This window comes from Leptopilina boulardi, unplaced genomic scaffold (assembly GCF_019393585.1).
Source record: "Leptopilina boulardi isolate dan_hultmark-lab unplaced genomic scaffold, ZJU_Lbou_2.1 LbouV2_123, whole genome shotgun sequence".
NCBI classification, from domain to species: Eukaryota; Metazoa; Arthropoda; class Insecta; order Hymenoptera; family Figitidae; genus Leptopilina; species Leptopilina boulardi.
This window is the reverse complement of record NW_026137667.1, coordinates 3,058,167-3,074,940: the sequence shown is the minus strand read 5'-3', so window position 1 is coordinate 3,074,940 and position 16,774 is coordinate 3,058,167. Positions and strand designations below refer to the sequence as shown.

The 16,774-nt window shown below is 29.1% G+C and overlaps 4 protein-coding genes across 6 annotated transcripts; 1 reads left to right on the top strand and 3 right to left on the bottom strand.

Moving 5' to 3' along the window:
• Positions 1-149: 149 nt before the first annotated feature.
• LOC127291025 (uncharacterized) lies at positions 150-1,426 on the top strand. Its single transcript, XM_051319913.1, has 3 exons — positions 150-337; positions 533-616; positions 987-1,426. Exons 1-3 carry the CDS (start codon positions 295-297, stop codon positions 1,142-1,144), a joined length of 285 nt encoding a protein of 94 aa, XP_051175870.1. The 5' UTR covers positions 150-294; the 3' UTR covers positions 1,145-1,426.
• A 59-nt stretch (positions 1,427-1,485) lies between these two features.
• Positions 1,486-7,352, bottom strand: LOC127291019 (splicing factor U2AF 50 kDa subunit). Of its 2 annotated transcripts, none has more exons than XM_051319904.1 (8): positions 7,145-7,352; positions 6,477-6,700; positions 6,097-6,357; positions 5,609-5,747; positions 5,455-5,510; positions 2,213-2,494; positions 1,941-2,105; positions 1,486-1,872 (listed from the first exon to the last, which is right to left on the bottom strand). In XM_051319904.1, exons 1-8 carry the CDS (start codon positions 7,164-7,166, stop codon positions 1,741-1,743), a joined length of 1,281 nt encoding a protein of 426 aa, XP_051175861.1. In that variant the 5' UTR covers positions 7,167-7,352; the 3' UTR covers positions 1,486-1,740. The 2 variants fall into 2 exon arrangements, with proteins under 2 accessions (XP_051175861.1, XP_051175860.1); XM_051319903.1 differs by having other exon boundaries at positions 2,213-2,504; positions 5,456-5,510.
• Positions 7,353-7,525: 173 nt separating this feature from the next.
• LOC127288096 (Bardet-Biedl syndrome 1 protein homolog) lies at positions 7,526-11,371 on the bottom strand. Of its 2 annotated transcripts, XM_051315362.1 has the most exons (7): positions 9,845-11,371; positions 9,593-9,765; positions 9,244-9,453; positions 8,877-9,172; positions 8,541-8,790; positions 8,283-8,462; positions 7,526-8,217 (listed from the first exon to the last, which is right to left on the bottom strand). In XM_051315362.1, coding segments are annotated over exons 1-7 (1,737 nt in total). In that variant the 5' UTR covers positions 9,846-11,371; the 3' UTR covers positions 7,526-7,590. The 2 variants fall into 2 exon arrangements, with proteins under 2 accessions (XP_051171319.1, XP_051171313.1); XM_051315356.1 differs by having other exon boundaries at positions 8,283-8,790.
• Positions 11,372-11,468: 97 nt separating this feature from the next.
• Positions 11,469-16,548, bottom strand: LOC127288090 (protein dispatched). The gene is made up of 10 exons (XM_051315343.1): positions 15,796-16,548; positions 15,593-15,730; positions 14,858-15,523; positions 14,403-14,790; positions 14,112-14,313; positions 13,639-14,026; positions 13,003-13,578; positions 12,617-12,917; positions 12,240-12,540; positions 11,469-12,174 (listed from the first exon to the last, which is right to left on the bottom strand). Exons 1-10 carry the CDS (start codon positions 15,931-15,933, stop codon positions 11,880-11,882), a joined length of 3,393 nt encoding a protein of 1,130 aa, XP_051171300.1. The 5' UTR covers positions 15,934-16,548; the 3' UTR covers positions 11,469-11,879.
• Positions 16,549-16,774: the final 226 nt, after the last annotated feature.

Genomic DNA, 16,774 nt, shown 5'->3' with positions numbered 1-16,774 from the left:
TTGTTAAATTTTCTTTAAAATTTTTCCTTTTGTAATATCAAAAATGAGAATCAATGACAAATATTGAATGTTATTGTAAGATGATGTAGAATTTACGTTTTGTGAATGATTTTGTAAAATGTGTTTCTTCATCATTCCCTCTTATCTCTCAATATGTCAGAGTAGATAAGAAAATAGCACCTGTTATCAAAATGTTTTATCAGTGTTGAATCACTTCTCAAAGGGAGAGACGCCCAATTTGTCACAGTGCATAGTTTTTCAGTTTATAAAATTAAAGATTGTTTAGTAAAAAAAATGAAGACAAAAAGTGTTTTATACTATCTCGCAATTGGTTTACGTACGTAATTTTTCTTTTTAATTCTATTGAGAATTTACCATTTAATATAAATTAAAAATATTTAATAATTTTATTATTTAATTAAAAACATTTATTTTATTTTTATTCTAATCTAAAATAATTCAAACAAAATTTCACATGAAATGTCCCGTAATCTGAAAAATATAGATTAAGTTTTTGATTATTTTTGTGCAGTGATACTAGGACTCTTCATTGAAGAAGCTGAAGGACGTAGAAAAATTTTACGTGGACGTAAAACTATTACGAGACGATACTACAGTAAGTTTGAATTTTTTTTTTCTTAAATTAATAAATTTTTAAGTCTAAAGATTCAATAATGTATATTTTCAACTATAGTTAATTAATTGATTATTTATGTAATTATATATATATGTAAAAATTAATTAATTATAGTTAAATCATTTATAAGTAAAAATCCAATAAGATAAACGTAGAAAAAAAAATTATATATATTTTCTCGTATAGTTAATTAATTATATATAAAAATTAATTAACTATAGTTGAATCATTTATGTGTAAAAATACAATTAGATAAACATAGAAACAAAGAAATTAAATTATGTATATATAAATAAATAATTAAATATCAATGGTATAGGAATCAAATTTTAGATTAATTAATTTTCAGGAAGTGCAGCGATACCAGCATGGTCCATTGTCCTCATTTCGGGTATAGGAATGTTGGTTCTCGGTGGTGGTTTATATTTAATTCTAAAGAAATTTATAATTGATGATAATCCCATGGAAGGGACAACATATCAGCCAGTGGTACAAGGTGATGTTTAAATTAAAATCACGAGAAAAAAAATTAAAACTTTCATTTTCACACGAAATGTCATTATTATTATTAATATTATTATTACTATAATCATTATAAATTATGTAAGATAATCAAATTGTACAAAGCCAAGAATACAGACTCGGTTCTTTTTATATCTATAAACAAATGTTTTTTTTTTTTTTCTTCAAATTGACTCTTTTTTAAATCCCAAATCTACTAATAAAAACAGAAAAGGAAACACTGAACAATTAATTGTACAGATTTAAAAAATAAGAATCAAAATGAATTATTCGTTTTGAAATATGTTTCATATACTTCCTAAAAACAGGCATTTAATTTTCTTTAAAAAAAAAAAATGCTCTCCACAATTTGTCGTTTTCTGATTTAACATTTGATGTTTTTTTTTAACTGTTTAAACACGACGTATAAAATTCATCGTTTTAAATTTTTTTGTCTACGTGATTAAATCAGATAGTCACGTATATATCGTGGTTGCTTCATGATCGAAGCGATTAAAATATCCACTCATATTATTCATATAGATAATGAATTATAAATTGATGGAAAAAAAAGAGGGGGGGACAAGGGGAAATTGTATAATTTAAAATTCTCTGCGATGATACTTGTCAGGATCAAAGTAAGATGTCACGACTACTCGATTGTTGAATTTTCTTCCTGTCAATGTTTGCTGTGCCTTTTGACAGTCAATCACACTGTTGAATTCAACGAAGACCTAAAGAAGAAAAAAATAATTAGTAACTCGCAAAATTAAAGTGAAAAAATAAATATAAATAAAATTACCTTTCCACATCCAGGAACATCAACACCTTCAATTGGCCTTGGAATTTCTACGGATCGCACAACTCCGTATTTGTTGCATTCTTCCTTAATATCCTCAAGAATATCTTCGTATTCTTCTTCCTCCATTAATTCCTCTGGTGTTACCATATTTAGTAAACATAGAACCTACAACAATCATTATTATTAGTGATTTTTTTTTTAAAAGAAACCAAATTTGATCCTTGTTAAATATAAAATAAAAAATATATTTTATATATGGGAATAAAAATTACCTCAGTGGGAGGACCGCTTGTACCAGCCATTGTGAGGCCAGGAACTTGAATTTGCACAGGTGCTTGGGCCCCAATCATTGGATTCTTGGCTCCAACGCTTGCTCGTTGAACAATGAGTTTCTTGTCACCAAGTTGCATTCCATTTAGTCCAGCGATTGCCTGGTCAGTCATTGAAACATCAACGTACTCGCAAAACGCATAACCCTTGGAGAGTCCCGTCGCCGAGTCCTTCACCAAATTGAACGCCCGTAATTGACCAAAACTCATCAGCAGCTCTTTCACCTGTATATTCAGTTTTTATAAAGAGAAATTAACTATTATACAATCAGCCAATAAACATAGAATCTAAAAACATTTCAGACTTTGCCGTTTCAGTTGTTCCTCAAATTATTACTCAATTACAAAACAAAATAAAAAAAAAAAAATATCAAATAATTAGAAAAAATAATATAAAAGTAACTTTATTTTAACTATAATATTGAAACTATTAAAAAAATTCTATAAAATTAAAACTCTAATTCTAAAATATGAAATATTCAAATGATAATTTACTTTTATTTTGTAATAAATAATTTAGTTTGTTAAATATTAATGAAAATCAACAAAGTCAGAAACGGAGATAATTCGCGGTAAAAGTGCTTTTAATAATTGCACTTGATCATTTAATAAATTTAAATATATTCTATAATTCGATTTAAATTAATTGAAAGCACTTCACCACTGCTTTAGAGAGTTGCTTTCTGAATGAGATTCGTCCACCTGCTAATTTTATTAAACTACTATTGGTTACCGTACTTACGTACCACTTCTACCCAAGAATCTGAAAAATCGCAAGAGTGCAAATAATAGCACGTTGCATCAATTTTTTGAAGAATATATAAAAAACACTATCAAGGAGCATAAATTGAAGAAAAGCAAAGAAACTTATTGTTTGATTCTCATTTCCCCATGTATAATATATTTAATCAAATATCTTCTTTCATCTCTTTCTTCAAAATTCTAAGTCAATTATTTAATCAACTTTTAGCCAACCATTTAATACTTATTTAATATTTCTCTCAAAACTTGTATAGTTTAATTGTGGGTTCTACATTTTTTAACAGAAAACAAAATATGATAATTTAATTGGTAAACCTTTAGCATGAATTTTATACAATTAATTAAAATATGTTTAAACAAACGGATCAATATAACTCCAATAATGAATTCTAAAAATATTTTGTAAAAAGAAACTGATTTTTAAGCAAGAATTTTCTGTCAAAGAATGTAGAAAAAATGAGGAAAAACTCTACGAATACCATTAATAGAAAACCTAGAATTGAAAGAAATGGATGAACGAAAATCGCGAATCGTGCAACGTACTTTTATTGCACGAGACGATACAAAATTAAAAAAAAGATGTGTGAACGCACCTAGAGGACAGAAGATCCGGATAAAGGGCTGCAAAAGTCAGATAGTCGCAATCTGAGGAAGTGAAAATGAGATAGGTACTTGCCTCGAGGGAGTTGGGAAGCCTCTCTCCAGGCAATGTGGTATTTTGTCATGTTCAGTAGTAGTACTAGTAGTGGTAGTAGTAGTAGTGGTAGAAGTAGTGGTAAGCGAATGCTTTTGATCGGCGCGACCCTAAGCTAAGAAAATGGGGAGAAAGGGCACTGATATCAGTCCACAATTTAACTTTTTCATACCATACGAATTTTCTCTTTCACATTCCTTTTTTTTTGTATCTTGCCAAAAAATAAGAGACATTTTTTTTGTATTGAAAAAAAAACTTGGCGTTTCTCACAAATTTTCTCCTCTTTCTTTTTCTCTCCGATGTTCAACATCAATTTGATCACTTTTTTTTTTTTTTATTTTCTCTCATTGCTTTCCACGATAGAAGCATCATATTCATTCAAAGTTGAATTCATTCGCGTGACCTGTAAACTTTATTAATGAAAAAGATTCGAAGACTCGTAGAGCCTGAAAAAGCCTGAAAAAAAGCTGCAAGGGGAAAAAAAAGAATATTCCTGAAAAAAGCCCTGAGAATAGATGCACAGAAGATTCACTCTTGACTCTGAAATCCCACCCGAGAATAATCCCACTAGAAAAAAAGGAAAAAAAAAAAAAAAACAAAAGTAAAAATATTACATTGTCCACTGAAGACCTAAAAATTTATCATCTTTAAGATGTTTACTTTTTCTTTTGCTGAAATAACCCCACAACCCCACGTTTTGCCCTTGGAACTGGATTTTTCGTTTTCTTGATAAATTGCCTAAATTATCAGGAAAATAAAGAAAGAGGCTTCGTTCGCCCTCGGCCGGGTCCACGATGAGCCTAAAAAGACTGTAAAAGAAAAATCGATTTTCGTTGTGACGACGAAATTCACGAACCCTGCAACGTCTCTAATTTTTTTTTTTTTTCTATTCTAACTAGAAAATTTTCCCTTTTCCACGAATTTTTTTTTTCCAAGGGAACCTTTCCCGACTTTTTCTAATAACCATCGGAAAACTTCCAATATCTCAATAAAGTGTAATCTACCTAAAAACTATTTTAAATGAAGGAATTTTTTCAGCAAAAGATTTATTTTCACAAAAAATAATAGTATAAATAGGATAAGAATAAAAATTGAGGGGGCCCCATGAATTGAGACAATTCGAAGTTTTAGGAGAGTTGAGAAAAAACAAAAAGAAGGGAAAAGGTTCCACTGAATTATTTTTTTTGATGAATAAGGAGGATATTTCTTTTTTGTTTTGGAAATGAATAGCGACTGATGATTTTTTTTTTGTGAATTCCAATCTAAACTTTGAGCCTATCCAACGTTGAAATTCCAATGGAATACGTACCTCTGAAGACATCGAGAGAATACTTCTTGATGGACGAAGTCTCCGCTAAAATGCTAAATTTCAGCAAATTTTACCTTAACCAATTTTTCAAAATTGAGAATTAAAAATGTTATTAAATAATCAAATTTTGAGTATTTAATAATTAAATTTTTTTGTTTGATTATGGTAAACTTTACTTCAGTACCTAATTCAAGATTTAATTTACGCGATTAACTGATAATGCCAGTTGCGTCCAATGAACGATCTACAGCATTGCAGTTTGGAAAATAATCGAGGAACACTTTTCTCATCATTGACGCCTTTTCTCTTAAGCTACTTGAGATAGAGAAACATTAAAATAAACAAAGTGCGTCAATGAACATGAGTTGCGTTCAAGAATGTGCCTTGTAAACAGGCTACGATGCGTTTTTGCCTACATACCTGCTCTTCGTTCAAGTAGTTTGGCAACCCACCAATGAAGATTTTGTGGGGTGAATCTGAAAAATAAAAACAATAACGAAATTAAATTACAATTATACAAAAGATAAAAAATTAAAAACTAATAATTGAATAGAAATGAAATGGTAAATCATACCTGGAACGTTCATGCTTGGATTGTCAGTCATTCCTGGCATTGGTTGATAATCGTGGGGCCTTCTTATTTTTAAGCTCTGACCCTTGAAGTTGATTCCGTCGAAGGCCATTGCTTGTGTCGTTTCGTCTATAGAACGAAACTAAAAACAAAATTTTCATTATTTTTTTCTTCAACATAATTAGAAAATGAACAGATTTTTCGCATTCTTTTTTAACATTTAAAAACTTACAAAATACTGTTTTCAAAAATTTCCAATTTCACATGTACGTTTAATTTATAAAAATAAACAAATTAATTTACCAATCACAACTGGATAACAAAAGCAAACTGTAAATTTTAAAAAAAATTTAAATTCCATGATAAAATTTATATACTACAAAATAGTTGAAAAAAAATGGTTAAGAAATCAAATACAATATTTTAGATTGTTTTTTTTTCTAGAAGCAAAAGCACTTTTTTTTTTGAATTTTTGTAAAAAAAATACATACTTCTAAGAATGCAAAATTCTTGTCAAGATTAATCTGGCATGCAAGAACTGGATTTCCAGCAGCTTGCGCCAAACCGGAAAGGTGCATTTGTTGATTGAAAAATTCCATCATTTCTTCTTCCGTCACACCAAATGGAATGTTTCCGACGTAAAGTCGTCTTGCTTGACGTGTTATTGTACTTCCAACTACTGGGACAGCAGCTTGTGGAGTATCTGCTACAATATTGGCTGGAATTTGTCCTGCTGCCTGCATTGCTTTGTACTGAAAACAAAAAATTACATTAGAATTTATTATAAATATAGAATATTTTCAAATAAAAATATAAAGAATTATAAAATGAAATTAATTATTAATCGAATATATTTCGAAGTTTATTTTACCTGTAAAGGTGTAATATGTTCGAAACCTGGAGGTGGCACATCCCAATAAAGAGATTGTTTTCTTCTCCTGGAACTGCGATTCTTTTTTGGCGAACTACTCCTTTTTCGATCTCTTCTCTCTTTGGAACGTGATCTTGAACGCTTTCTGCGTTCTCTGCTTCGTGATCTGTGTCTCCTGTCTCGATCCCTATCGCGATCTCTGTCTTTATTATCTCTTTCACGATCTGAAATAATATACTGAATTATAATAGTTCTTTGAAAAAAAATTATACTACCACCTAAGCAATCGAAAAAAAGAAAATTTTACACAATCAAATATAAGCAACAAATCCAGAAATTATCAAAATAACTAAAACAGTTTCAAAACATAGTTTAGCATAAATAAAAAATCTTTAAAAAAATGATTTCTAATAATCTCTTTCTAATGATTAGAAAATAATAATAATATTACAAATGCCGGAAAAAATATATCTAGTGCAAAATAAAAAAACAAATACAAAACTTAAAAATTTTATTTCATTAATTTTACTTTTAAAAAAATGCAAGAAAAATTTATTAATAAATATAAATTTTATTGTGCAAAAAATATTAAAGTGTATGAATTTTTTCATTAATAAAATTTTGTGACAATGGACGCGCTTCAAAACATCTTTTCAGTAGACACTTACCTCCATTGTAATCCTCGCCCATTTTTTGTACTTTCTAGAATTTCCTGATAGTAAAATTAAACAATTACAATTATTATGCACTTTTATCGCTAAATAAAATAGCTGAAAAAATTAATTAATCATAAAACACTCGCGAGCATCATTTTGCAAGTTTTTCTTTATAACGAAATGGCGTGTTGTAAATGCGTGTAAAGACAGACGACCGGATATGACGATTTGGCGGAAATGAATTATTTATCTGCGCGTGCGTGCAATCACTATGTAGCGCGAATTTCAAACAAAATATGAGAATAGAAAAAATGTATTATTAATTAACATTTAATAATAAGAGAAAATATAAATTAAAGAATTATAAATTGAATAATAGCAATATTTAAGATATATGTTTAAAATTAATTTATTTTTTTAAACATTTTTTTATAAAATAAATATACAAATTTATACCTTTATACATCAATATCCTCCTCAGCAGCTGGAAGCGCAATATTAATAATTTGTAAAGGTTTAAGAACATCTTTTTTACATAAAAGAAGTTTTACTTTTCCGGGAAGTTGATAATTAATTAAAGTCGCATTCGAACTAAATGTAATTGGAATACCAGGAGCTAAAATTGGAACTCTTGAAACTCGAGGTCTACAATCGACATTATTTGTTTTATAAACAAAAAATAAATCTGTTTCTGATGCTTCCTCAGTGACATTAGTGACAATTGAACGAATTCTATATCTTGGTCCTAAACCAATAACACTAGATTCTATTGAAATTGGACGATACATTGATTCTTGTTGATTAGATAAAGCATCGAATGCTTTTTTCGCAACTGTTAATCGTAATCGAATTAAACCCTGTTGAAATATTTTATGAATTTTCGACGCTTCTGTTCTTTCACGTAATGTTTGTTCAACGAAAAGTCTTGTTTTCTTTGGAATCATAAAATTACTTTCGCTATTAGAATTTGCAGTTGTCAATGAACGAACGGAAAAATCTGCTGTGCGTTTTAAAATTTTTACACAAAGTCCTCCTCCAGTTGTCACCATTGACATTGCTCGCTCTTCTTGTCCTAATCGTCCATACTGAAATTATTTTTTAAAAAATATATTGAAAGATCATTAATAAAAATTAAATAATCTTTTATTACCTTAATTGCTGATACAGAATCCATCATTTTAATCGTATCAACGTGATGCTTCTCGTCATAGATTTTGATACCAATTTTTGCAACACTCACAGCTAATAAGGAAACGACACTTTGTTGAACTGGCAAACTGACTAGATCCAAAGGCATTCCTGATAAATTAATTCGCCACATCCTCATCCCCTGAATAACAATATTTTGACAATTAAAATAAAGAACAATTAAAATTAAAAAAAATTGAACTAAAGAACAATTATGTACAGTTTTTGAAAATCCGTAATAGGTTCCGTCCATCGAAGCGACAGCTGCACCTTCGCAAGTGAGAGGAGCAATTGATACAATTGGAGCTGGTAAAATATCCCACATTTTGAAAAGACATCCTTTTTTAATTGAGCCCAATTGTCCTTCTCGTCCAATCACAATTATTTGTCCATCTCCATTCCATAATCCAGTGCAAGTTGTAGAAACTGGTGGCCAGCCAATTGTAATTTTCTCAGTCATGAAAAATGCTCTAAAAAATTATTCATAATAAACTTTAAAAATTGTTAATTTAAATTTTGTTGACAATTTTCAATTTAAACTAAAAATGAATCGTACCTTGGATCTAACATGAAAATTTCTCCAGATTCTGTTCCAACTAGAATGAAACTTGAAGGATAATCAGCCCAAGAATCTTTCCGAGAAACGCCAATGGTGGTGACTGCATTCATTCTAATTAATGGAACAACTCGATATTGTTCAGCAAAACTAGCTCTTAAATTTTTATCCATTGCAAGAAATTTTAAAGTTCGAGAAGACAAACATCCAGCTCCAAGTTCTTTAAGAAGTAATTCCAAATCATCCGCTAAATTTAATACATTTATTTCATCTTCTAATCCAGCCTTGTGCCAGATCTGAAAATTAAAACATTTTTATTATTAATTATCTAATTTAATTTAATTCTATTTTTGAGTATAAAAATTACCTCTCTTTCCTTTGGATGAGCATCTAAATAAGGTAGGCAAAATTTAAAATGTGGTCTCATATTTTTGAAAATAAAAACACTGGCACCTGCACCAACAGCAACTGCAGCAGAACGAGGATTTCCATTTTCAGAATAAAAACCCACAACTCCACAAGGAGCATCAATCATATTATGTTCAGTTACTTGAGTTTCTTCCTTAAACACTCGGATCTAGAAAACAAATTAAAAATTAAATTTAGTAAAAGTTGAAAAAAAAGTTAAAATATGCAAAAATAAAAATTAATTAATTTTTAAAAATAAAAACTATGAAAAATTAAATATATGATATAATAAATAAAATTAAACGAACCCTGGGAGTATCCTGAAGTGAATTTCCTAAATCTGCTGTAATAAGTCGCGCGTCACCTTCTCCGGAAATATCAATCATATCAATTCCTCCGGGAAGTGAATAAATACGAGTTCCAGGTTCCCAAATTGCTTGAAGCCATCGACTTTTTTGAAACTCAGGTTTTGTTCTTTCCACTACAGAAAAATAAATAAATAAATTTTTTTTTCTAATTAAAATAACAAGAAAAATTCCAAGTATAAAAAAATTACTTACTTATTTACAATAAATATTAAGATTTTTTTTTTAAAAAATCGATAATTATTTTCTACTTTAATATTTTCTAAAATAATTATTGTATCTAAAATAATAAAAGAAACACTCTTAGAAATATTCCCTACATTTCCACTCTGTTTGGATTTCAGTATCCATAGCAATATACATATACATACTTGTATAGTGTTCAAAATAAAAAGCATTTCCTCTATCATTGTTCTATAAAATAAATAATTTTAAGTGAAAAAAAATGTTTAAACAATATAAAAAAAACGCTATTTTGTTTAATGAAAAAAATTCTCAATAGAATTAGTAGGCATTTGTATATTTATAAGAAGTTGCCACATTTTTTTTCAACATTTACAAAATTTAGCTTAATATATAATAACATTTGTACAATGCACAAGAATACATTTGGACATTTCAAAGTCATTCGACTAGCAAGACTCTCGACTGGAGATTGATGAATTTTTTTTTTAAATTAAAAAATAGAGGAATGTAATACTTTTGTTCGATTTCACATTAAAGTCTTTTATCACACATGATCATTATGAAAAAAAATGACATTATAACGTGAGAAACAATATTAATAAATTATATATATACATTTACATATATATAACTTAATGATATGTTATAACACGTTTCAAATATTTATTATCAGTTTATTAACAAATGTCATTTTAGCACCTTTTTACTCATGTTTGTTTTCCAATATTTTTTTTTCAACATCATCATACAACATTGTAAAAACGCGTTAAACTGCATAATATTTTCTTATACATTTTTCGATGAATATAAGAATTATATTTATATATTTATGAATTATACAGTCTATATTATATTATATGAATGTGCTTTAGAATTTTTCAAAGAGATCAAAAATTAAGTTTGGAACATTAATAAATTTCTGTTCTTAAGAGATCACACTTCAATAGCTCATTTTTCACAATAGTAATTAATAATTATTTTCATAATTATAATAACCAACAATTAGAGAATTAAATTAATAAATTAAAACTAATAAAAAATAAAATGGCAATTAAAAAACAATTACGTCATTCTAATAATCGAAAACTTTCCATTTGAAAAATATTAACAAATAACAAGTTTAAAATTTTTTTAAAATAAATTTTAAATTTAACATCGTATATAGAGTTAATTTTTAAATTAGACGATTTGCAAATTTGTTATATTTTGATCAATCTTTAGGTATTACGGTCTTTATTATTAACGTACTAAAAAAAAGTTCGAAAACTCAATGAAAAGTTCTCGTCATTTAAATAATTAATGTAAATACCTAGAAAAAATTACAAATTAATAATTAATGGAAAAATATAAATAAGTACCTAGAATATGATATAAAAATAAAAAATCTTAAAAGAATTTTCGACTAGAGTCATAAGGAGCATTAAATCTAGTATGCAAAAATATAAAATAATATCTGTTTTTTCATTATTTTCTTAAGAATTAATACTTCTCGAAAGAAAATTGAAAAATATCATTTTAAAATAAGAAATTCACTGGAGATTTTGCAAAAAATTTAACTTTACACAAAAATTATCAAATAAAATTATTTCTGCAAATCAAAAAGTTAAAGGGTTAAAAAAAAATCCAATAAAAAAATTGTCAAAAAAAAGTTTTACTATTTGGAAAAATTAATTTCCCTTCGTCAGGAAACAATATATTTTTCAAAATATTGTCTTTGCAAATGCTTTAAATAATTAGAATCTAAAATAAAAATTACTGAAATTCATGTGTGACGTCGGAAGACGAATTGTGTCGTTTAAGTACTTACAATAGTTACACAGTCATTTGAAAAATATATAGGAAGCCCAGTAAATATCAATAAAGGCCGATTAAACGATATCCATAAAAGTTCATAGCGAAAACGTAAACCTTTACGGTCTGAGAGACATTATAATATTATAATCCATTCATTTTTCCAAATAGAAAATAATCTAAACGGACATCAACGAGTTTCTCTCAAATTCTCATCACATGGAAAATACTTTATATATTATATATATATATATTATTCGTGGTCATTGTTCTGCTTTCGACGATTATTTTTTAAGTTTGTTTGACTGGATTCAAGATGAAGTAGATTTACGGTTGGAGATGGAGGCAAGGATGGTGAGGGTGGACGAACAGCAAGATTTTCCAATTCACCACAATGAATTTGACAAACGGTACTCGATGTACTGAGTGTCGATTCAGAGAGCATACCTCTTCCTCTCCATCGTCTACGATTTGTACTGACTTCCCTCACCACTTCCGTTGTGTCCGTATTTTTATTTTTATGAATATTGAACAATGCTCTCCACAGTCTGCAAAGGAAATATTAATTTAAAGATACACTATTAATGTTATAAAAAAAATAAAAATTTCTCACCTTGGATATTGAAACTGAGCGAAAGTTGGGGAGGGACCTGCAATAGCAAGAATAGGACACAAAAAAAATGTCGCATAAATCCAGCTAACTCCCATAACTAATATTAAAAAGAGGCCTATTTGAATGTAGGCAAGCACGTGAGAAGGCAACATTAATGCACCGGCAGCTCCACTTGTTATCGCTGCCATTATAGTCGGTCCTCCCATTTGTTTCAATGCTGCTGTAGCACGATCTAAACTCTTCTCCAAACTGCTAGCTCTGTAACTCACTCCATAATGTAGAGAAAAATCTGTCGCCAATCCTGCAAAAAATTTAAATCATAATATAATTAATTTAAATGACAATTAATTTGCTTTTAATTTTATATGTACACAAACCTATAGCCGTTGAAACTGCAACACTTTCTAAAACGTTAAGTCTCCATCCAAGAAGAACCAAAGCTGCAACAGTAACAACTATAGCAGCGCCAATAGCAATAATTGCATAGAGGCTGACGAGAAAATTCAAAGTCACAAATGCCAAAACTGCGAATGCCAGAATCATTGAAACAATCATTGCCCATATTGTGCCTTCGTATAATGCTCTTTGTAATTCATAAAATTCCAAACGACTCACAAACCAACCACCCTTCATACCTGGTGGCGCGCTCACAAGTTGTCCTTGCATCCATGTTTCCACCTTAAAAAAAAACAAAATATTTTCCAAACAATAAAATTTAGTATTAAAAAATTAATAACCCTACATAAAATAATTTATTTCTTACTTGATTGTAAAATCTATTCATATCTGCAAATGAAAGACTATAAACAAATGTACTGTCATATTCCACCACTAAAGCCCTTATTTTTGGAATAAATGGCAGTTTTTTTGAGCTATTTGACACAATTGAAAGATCAATTTCTTCTCTTAGAAATTTTAAACCCGCCGTTACGGGAGCACCTCGTGTCCATAAATGCGAGGGAGTTTTATACAATTCATCACTCGCCTTTGCAGCGCATTCTTGTAAAACTTCCGGTTTATAGGGAAATTTACTACGTTCACAACAGGGCATTTTATCTGCATTTAAATCACCCGGATCTTCACAACGTCGTTCCATCCAATTTTTTAATGTGTCAATAAAACAATTTGGAAGAAGTGGACCCAAAGTACTTCGATAAAATGGTTGATTACGTAGATTTCGACAAAATTGTTGTAACCATTGCTGTGAATTTGGATCAGTTATATCAAAATTTTCATCATGCACAAATGTTCCTCTTTCCGATGGATCATTATAATTTCCATTGTCAATTGGTTTTACACCCCAAACAAATCTCAATGGAAGAACTGCTCCTCCATCACCCTAAATAACAATAAATAACATAATATATAATATTTTACATTTTAATAAATGAACACTCACCATTTCAAGTTTTTCAAACCAAAATCGTTTAGCGTAAATCAATTCATATTGCTCGAAAGGATGCGAGCTATCGAACAATTGAAAATTAGGCGAGTCAGGTAACTGTAGACCGGGATATCGAAATATTATTGAAACTCCCGCAATGGCAATTCCTCCCAGGATCATAAACCACAACCATCGTAAGCCAACACTAAATTGTGCAAGACAGTGGCTATATCCATTCGAAACTCTATCAACAAAGAGTCTCAAAGGTCTGATAATTTTTCTAACTATAAAATGTGCTGGTGTTAAAAATGAAAGACGACATTTTTCCGCTATTACAACACTAGCTGGCAACCATGTGACCATTAGAAAAAAGTTGGCCACTACTGTCATTCCTGAAAATAAACTACATAACCGATTCATTAAATTTTCTACCCACATAAAAATGTACAAAAACAATTTCTAAAAGTAAAAAATATATTTCATTTTACCTGAAACAATTTATAGCTGTAACATTACTGACAATTGAAGCGAAAAAAGCAACAGCAGTCGTTAAACATGTGGTGAACATTGATGGAAGAGCGTGAGTCATAGTTTCCTGGACCAATCTCTCCATTCCACCGTTTGTCAATTTTTGTTGTTTATTACATTCCCAAATTTTGCAATAAATAAATGCATCATCGGCTCCGATACCTGTAAAAAATATACAATATATTAAAAAGGGGTTATAAAATACATATAAACAAAAAATCATTATATTTTAATATAAATTTTATACTTACCAACAGCAACAACGACCGCCAATAAATTCATAAAAGGAAAGAAAGTGATCCTCAAAACAAGAGTGTATATTGCATAAGAAATTCCAAGGCTGAATAAAACAGCAAGTATAGTTGTAATTGTGAGAAAAATAGAAGTCGTATAAACCCAAATGCAAACTGTAATAAAAGCAAAACCAGATAATAAAAGAGATGAATCAGACACGAGAAGACGATCAAAAAGTGTGCTTTTCAGTCCAAGATCAATTGCGACCACACGAAATTTTCCATAAGACAATCCGGCAAAATTGAGATTTTTATAAAAATTCAAAGTCGCTGAACTTGCGGCAATCGGTAGAAATAACATTGCAGAACGAAGAGTTGTATTTAATTTACTCGCTGGACCTTGTTTCTGAAAATAGATTCAAATTCATTATATATATATACATTATAAAATTAAATTTTTATATTTAACTTACATTAAATTGAATGAAATCAACGTCGAGAAGATAATGAAGAAGATGATAAGGAGCATTATGAGCATAACATTCAACGGGAACGCGTTTTTGACAATCTAAATTTTCAGAACAATCGGGTGTCAATTGTAAATTCTGATAAAAGTAGGCACATCTCTGAAGAAGATTTTCCACTCGTACCAAATCATTTTCAGTGACACCAAGGCAAGAACTTCGATTTGAAAGAAGAGCTACAAAATTGGCAGGTGACCAACTTCGACAACATTTCGATGATCCAGGACCATTTTCTGTTTGTGTTTGGCAGAGAGATTGAAATTCGGAATTTGAACGAAGTGCATCGTCGATGTGACATTGAGCTAAAACACCCTCCATGGACCATAAACTCTTGTCATCACTTTCTGAACTTAAAACTACACGGGAATAAGCTGAACTGGGAAGATTGCAAAAGAATCCATCGTTCTCTAAATGATTTCCATGTTCTTCTATACTGTCTAAATGATCCTTACTTCCCAATTCACGAAGCTCCTCCCATTTATCTTTACTTTCACTGATGCTATCATCCCTTGTTTCATTTTTGAGCTTTACATTATTTTTCCCCTTTTGTTTATTTTTCTTTCCTTTTTTTCTTCGCGAATTCTTCGCTGGACGACTCTGAGAACTTGTTTCATTCTATCAAGAAAACATTACAATTATATTCATTTAAAAAAAAAAAAAAAGGTTTTAGTAACAAGCACTTACCGGCTGATTGTGATATTGTAAATAATAATAATACTCTAAAGGATTGTCGACAAGTTCTCCTCGTGGATGAGTCGCATCCATTAAATTTCCCCATGCTGTTAATCTTTGAGCAAGTATTGTACCTCTAGCTTCAAAACCCTGTAAAATAAAAAAATATTATAAATAGAAAGAAAAAATAATTTTTATTTCTTTATGTAACTTACCAATTGTGGGTCAGAGAAATCAGGAAATTTTTTTGTTGCAAAAGGAACGATTAAACAAGTTGAGGAAAATACAAAAACAGCTATTAAAATAGCATAAGGATGATGTGTAATTACTCGAGAAAACCACCACACGTCCATTATTTCTCTCAGAAATATTTAACATTTATTTAATTTTTTTTTAAGGGCAATAAGTCAACAAAGATAATGAGCAAAACAGAAACTTGTCAACTATTTAATTTAATTTTTAAATAAAGTCATATATCAAAAAAGAATTTTTGTAAATCTAAATTATTGAATTGATACTGATTAATATATAATACTGAATAGAAGAAATGTCGGCTAAAATCACAGTGTCAAAAATATATTTAATTATTCGTTATAAAACGCATTTGATCATATTTAACATCTTTTGTTATCTTTGTAAAATTGACAGAACACTATTATTTAAACAATGTCAACATTCGTAAAATCTCAATATGATTATTTTCAACATCAAAAATTATATATTATTTTTTTTTTAAACAATTTTCCCCAAGGGTTACGGTTATATATACCTGAATTAATTGTGCAATAAACTTTTAAACATTAATTTCTTTCTGAATTGTAATTTACAATAAAAAAATTTCATTGATAAAATTTAATACAAAACACTGTAAAGTAATTTATTTAAACACATTTTTTGAGACACTTGTAAATATATAATTTAAAAATCTATAATAAACATGCATTTTATTAATTGTAAGCAACCTCAAAAATTTAAGGGTGATTTGACATTTGCGCATGTGTAAATAGCAGAAAGAATGAGTCACGTGACCTTTCATTGACAAATTTCTGTTAAGGTGCATTTTCATAAAAATAATTTTAAAATGTAAAGTGAGCTTTAGATTATGCAGAGATGGGAAAGAGAAAAATTTAAACCTTTTTTCAGATTTCGAGTGTTTTACCTTAACTGGACAATATTGTCTCAACCCTGATGAAA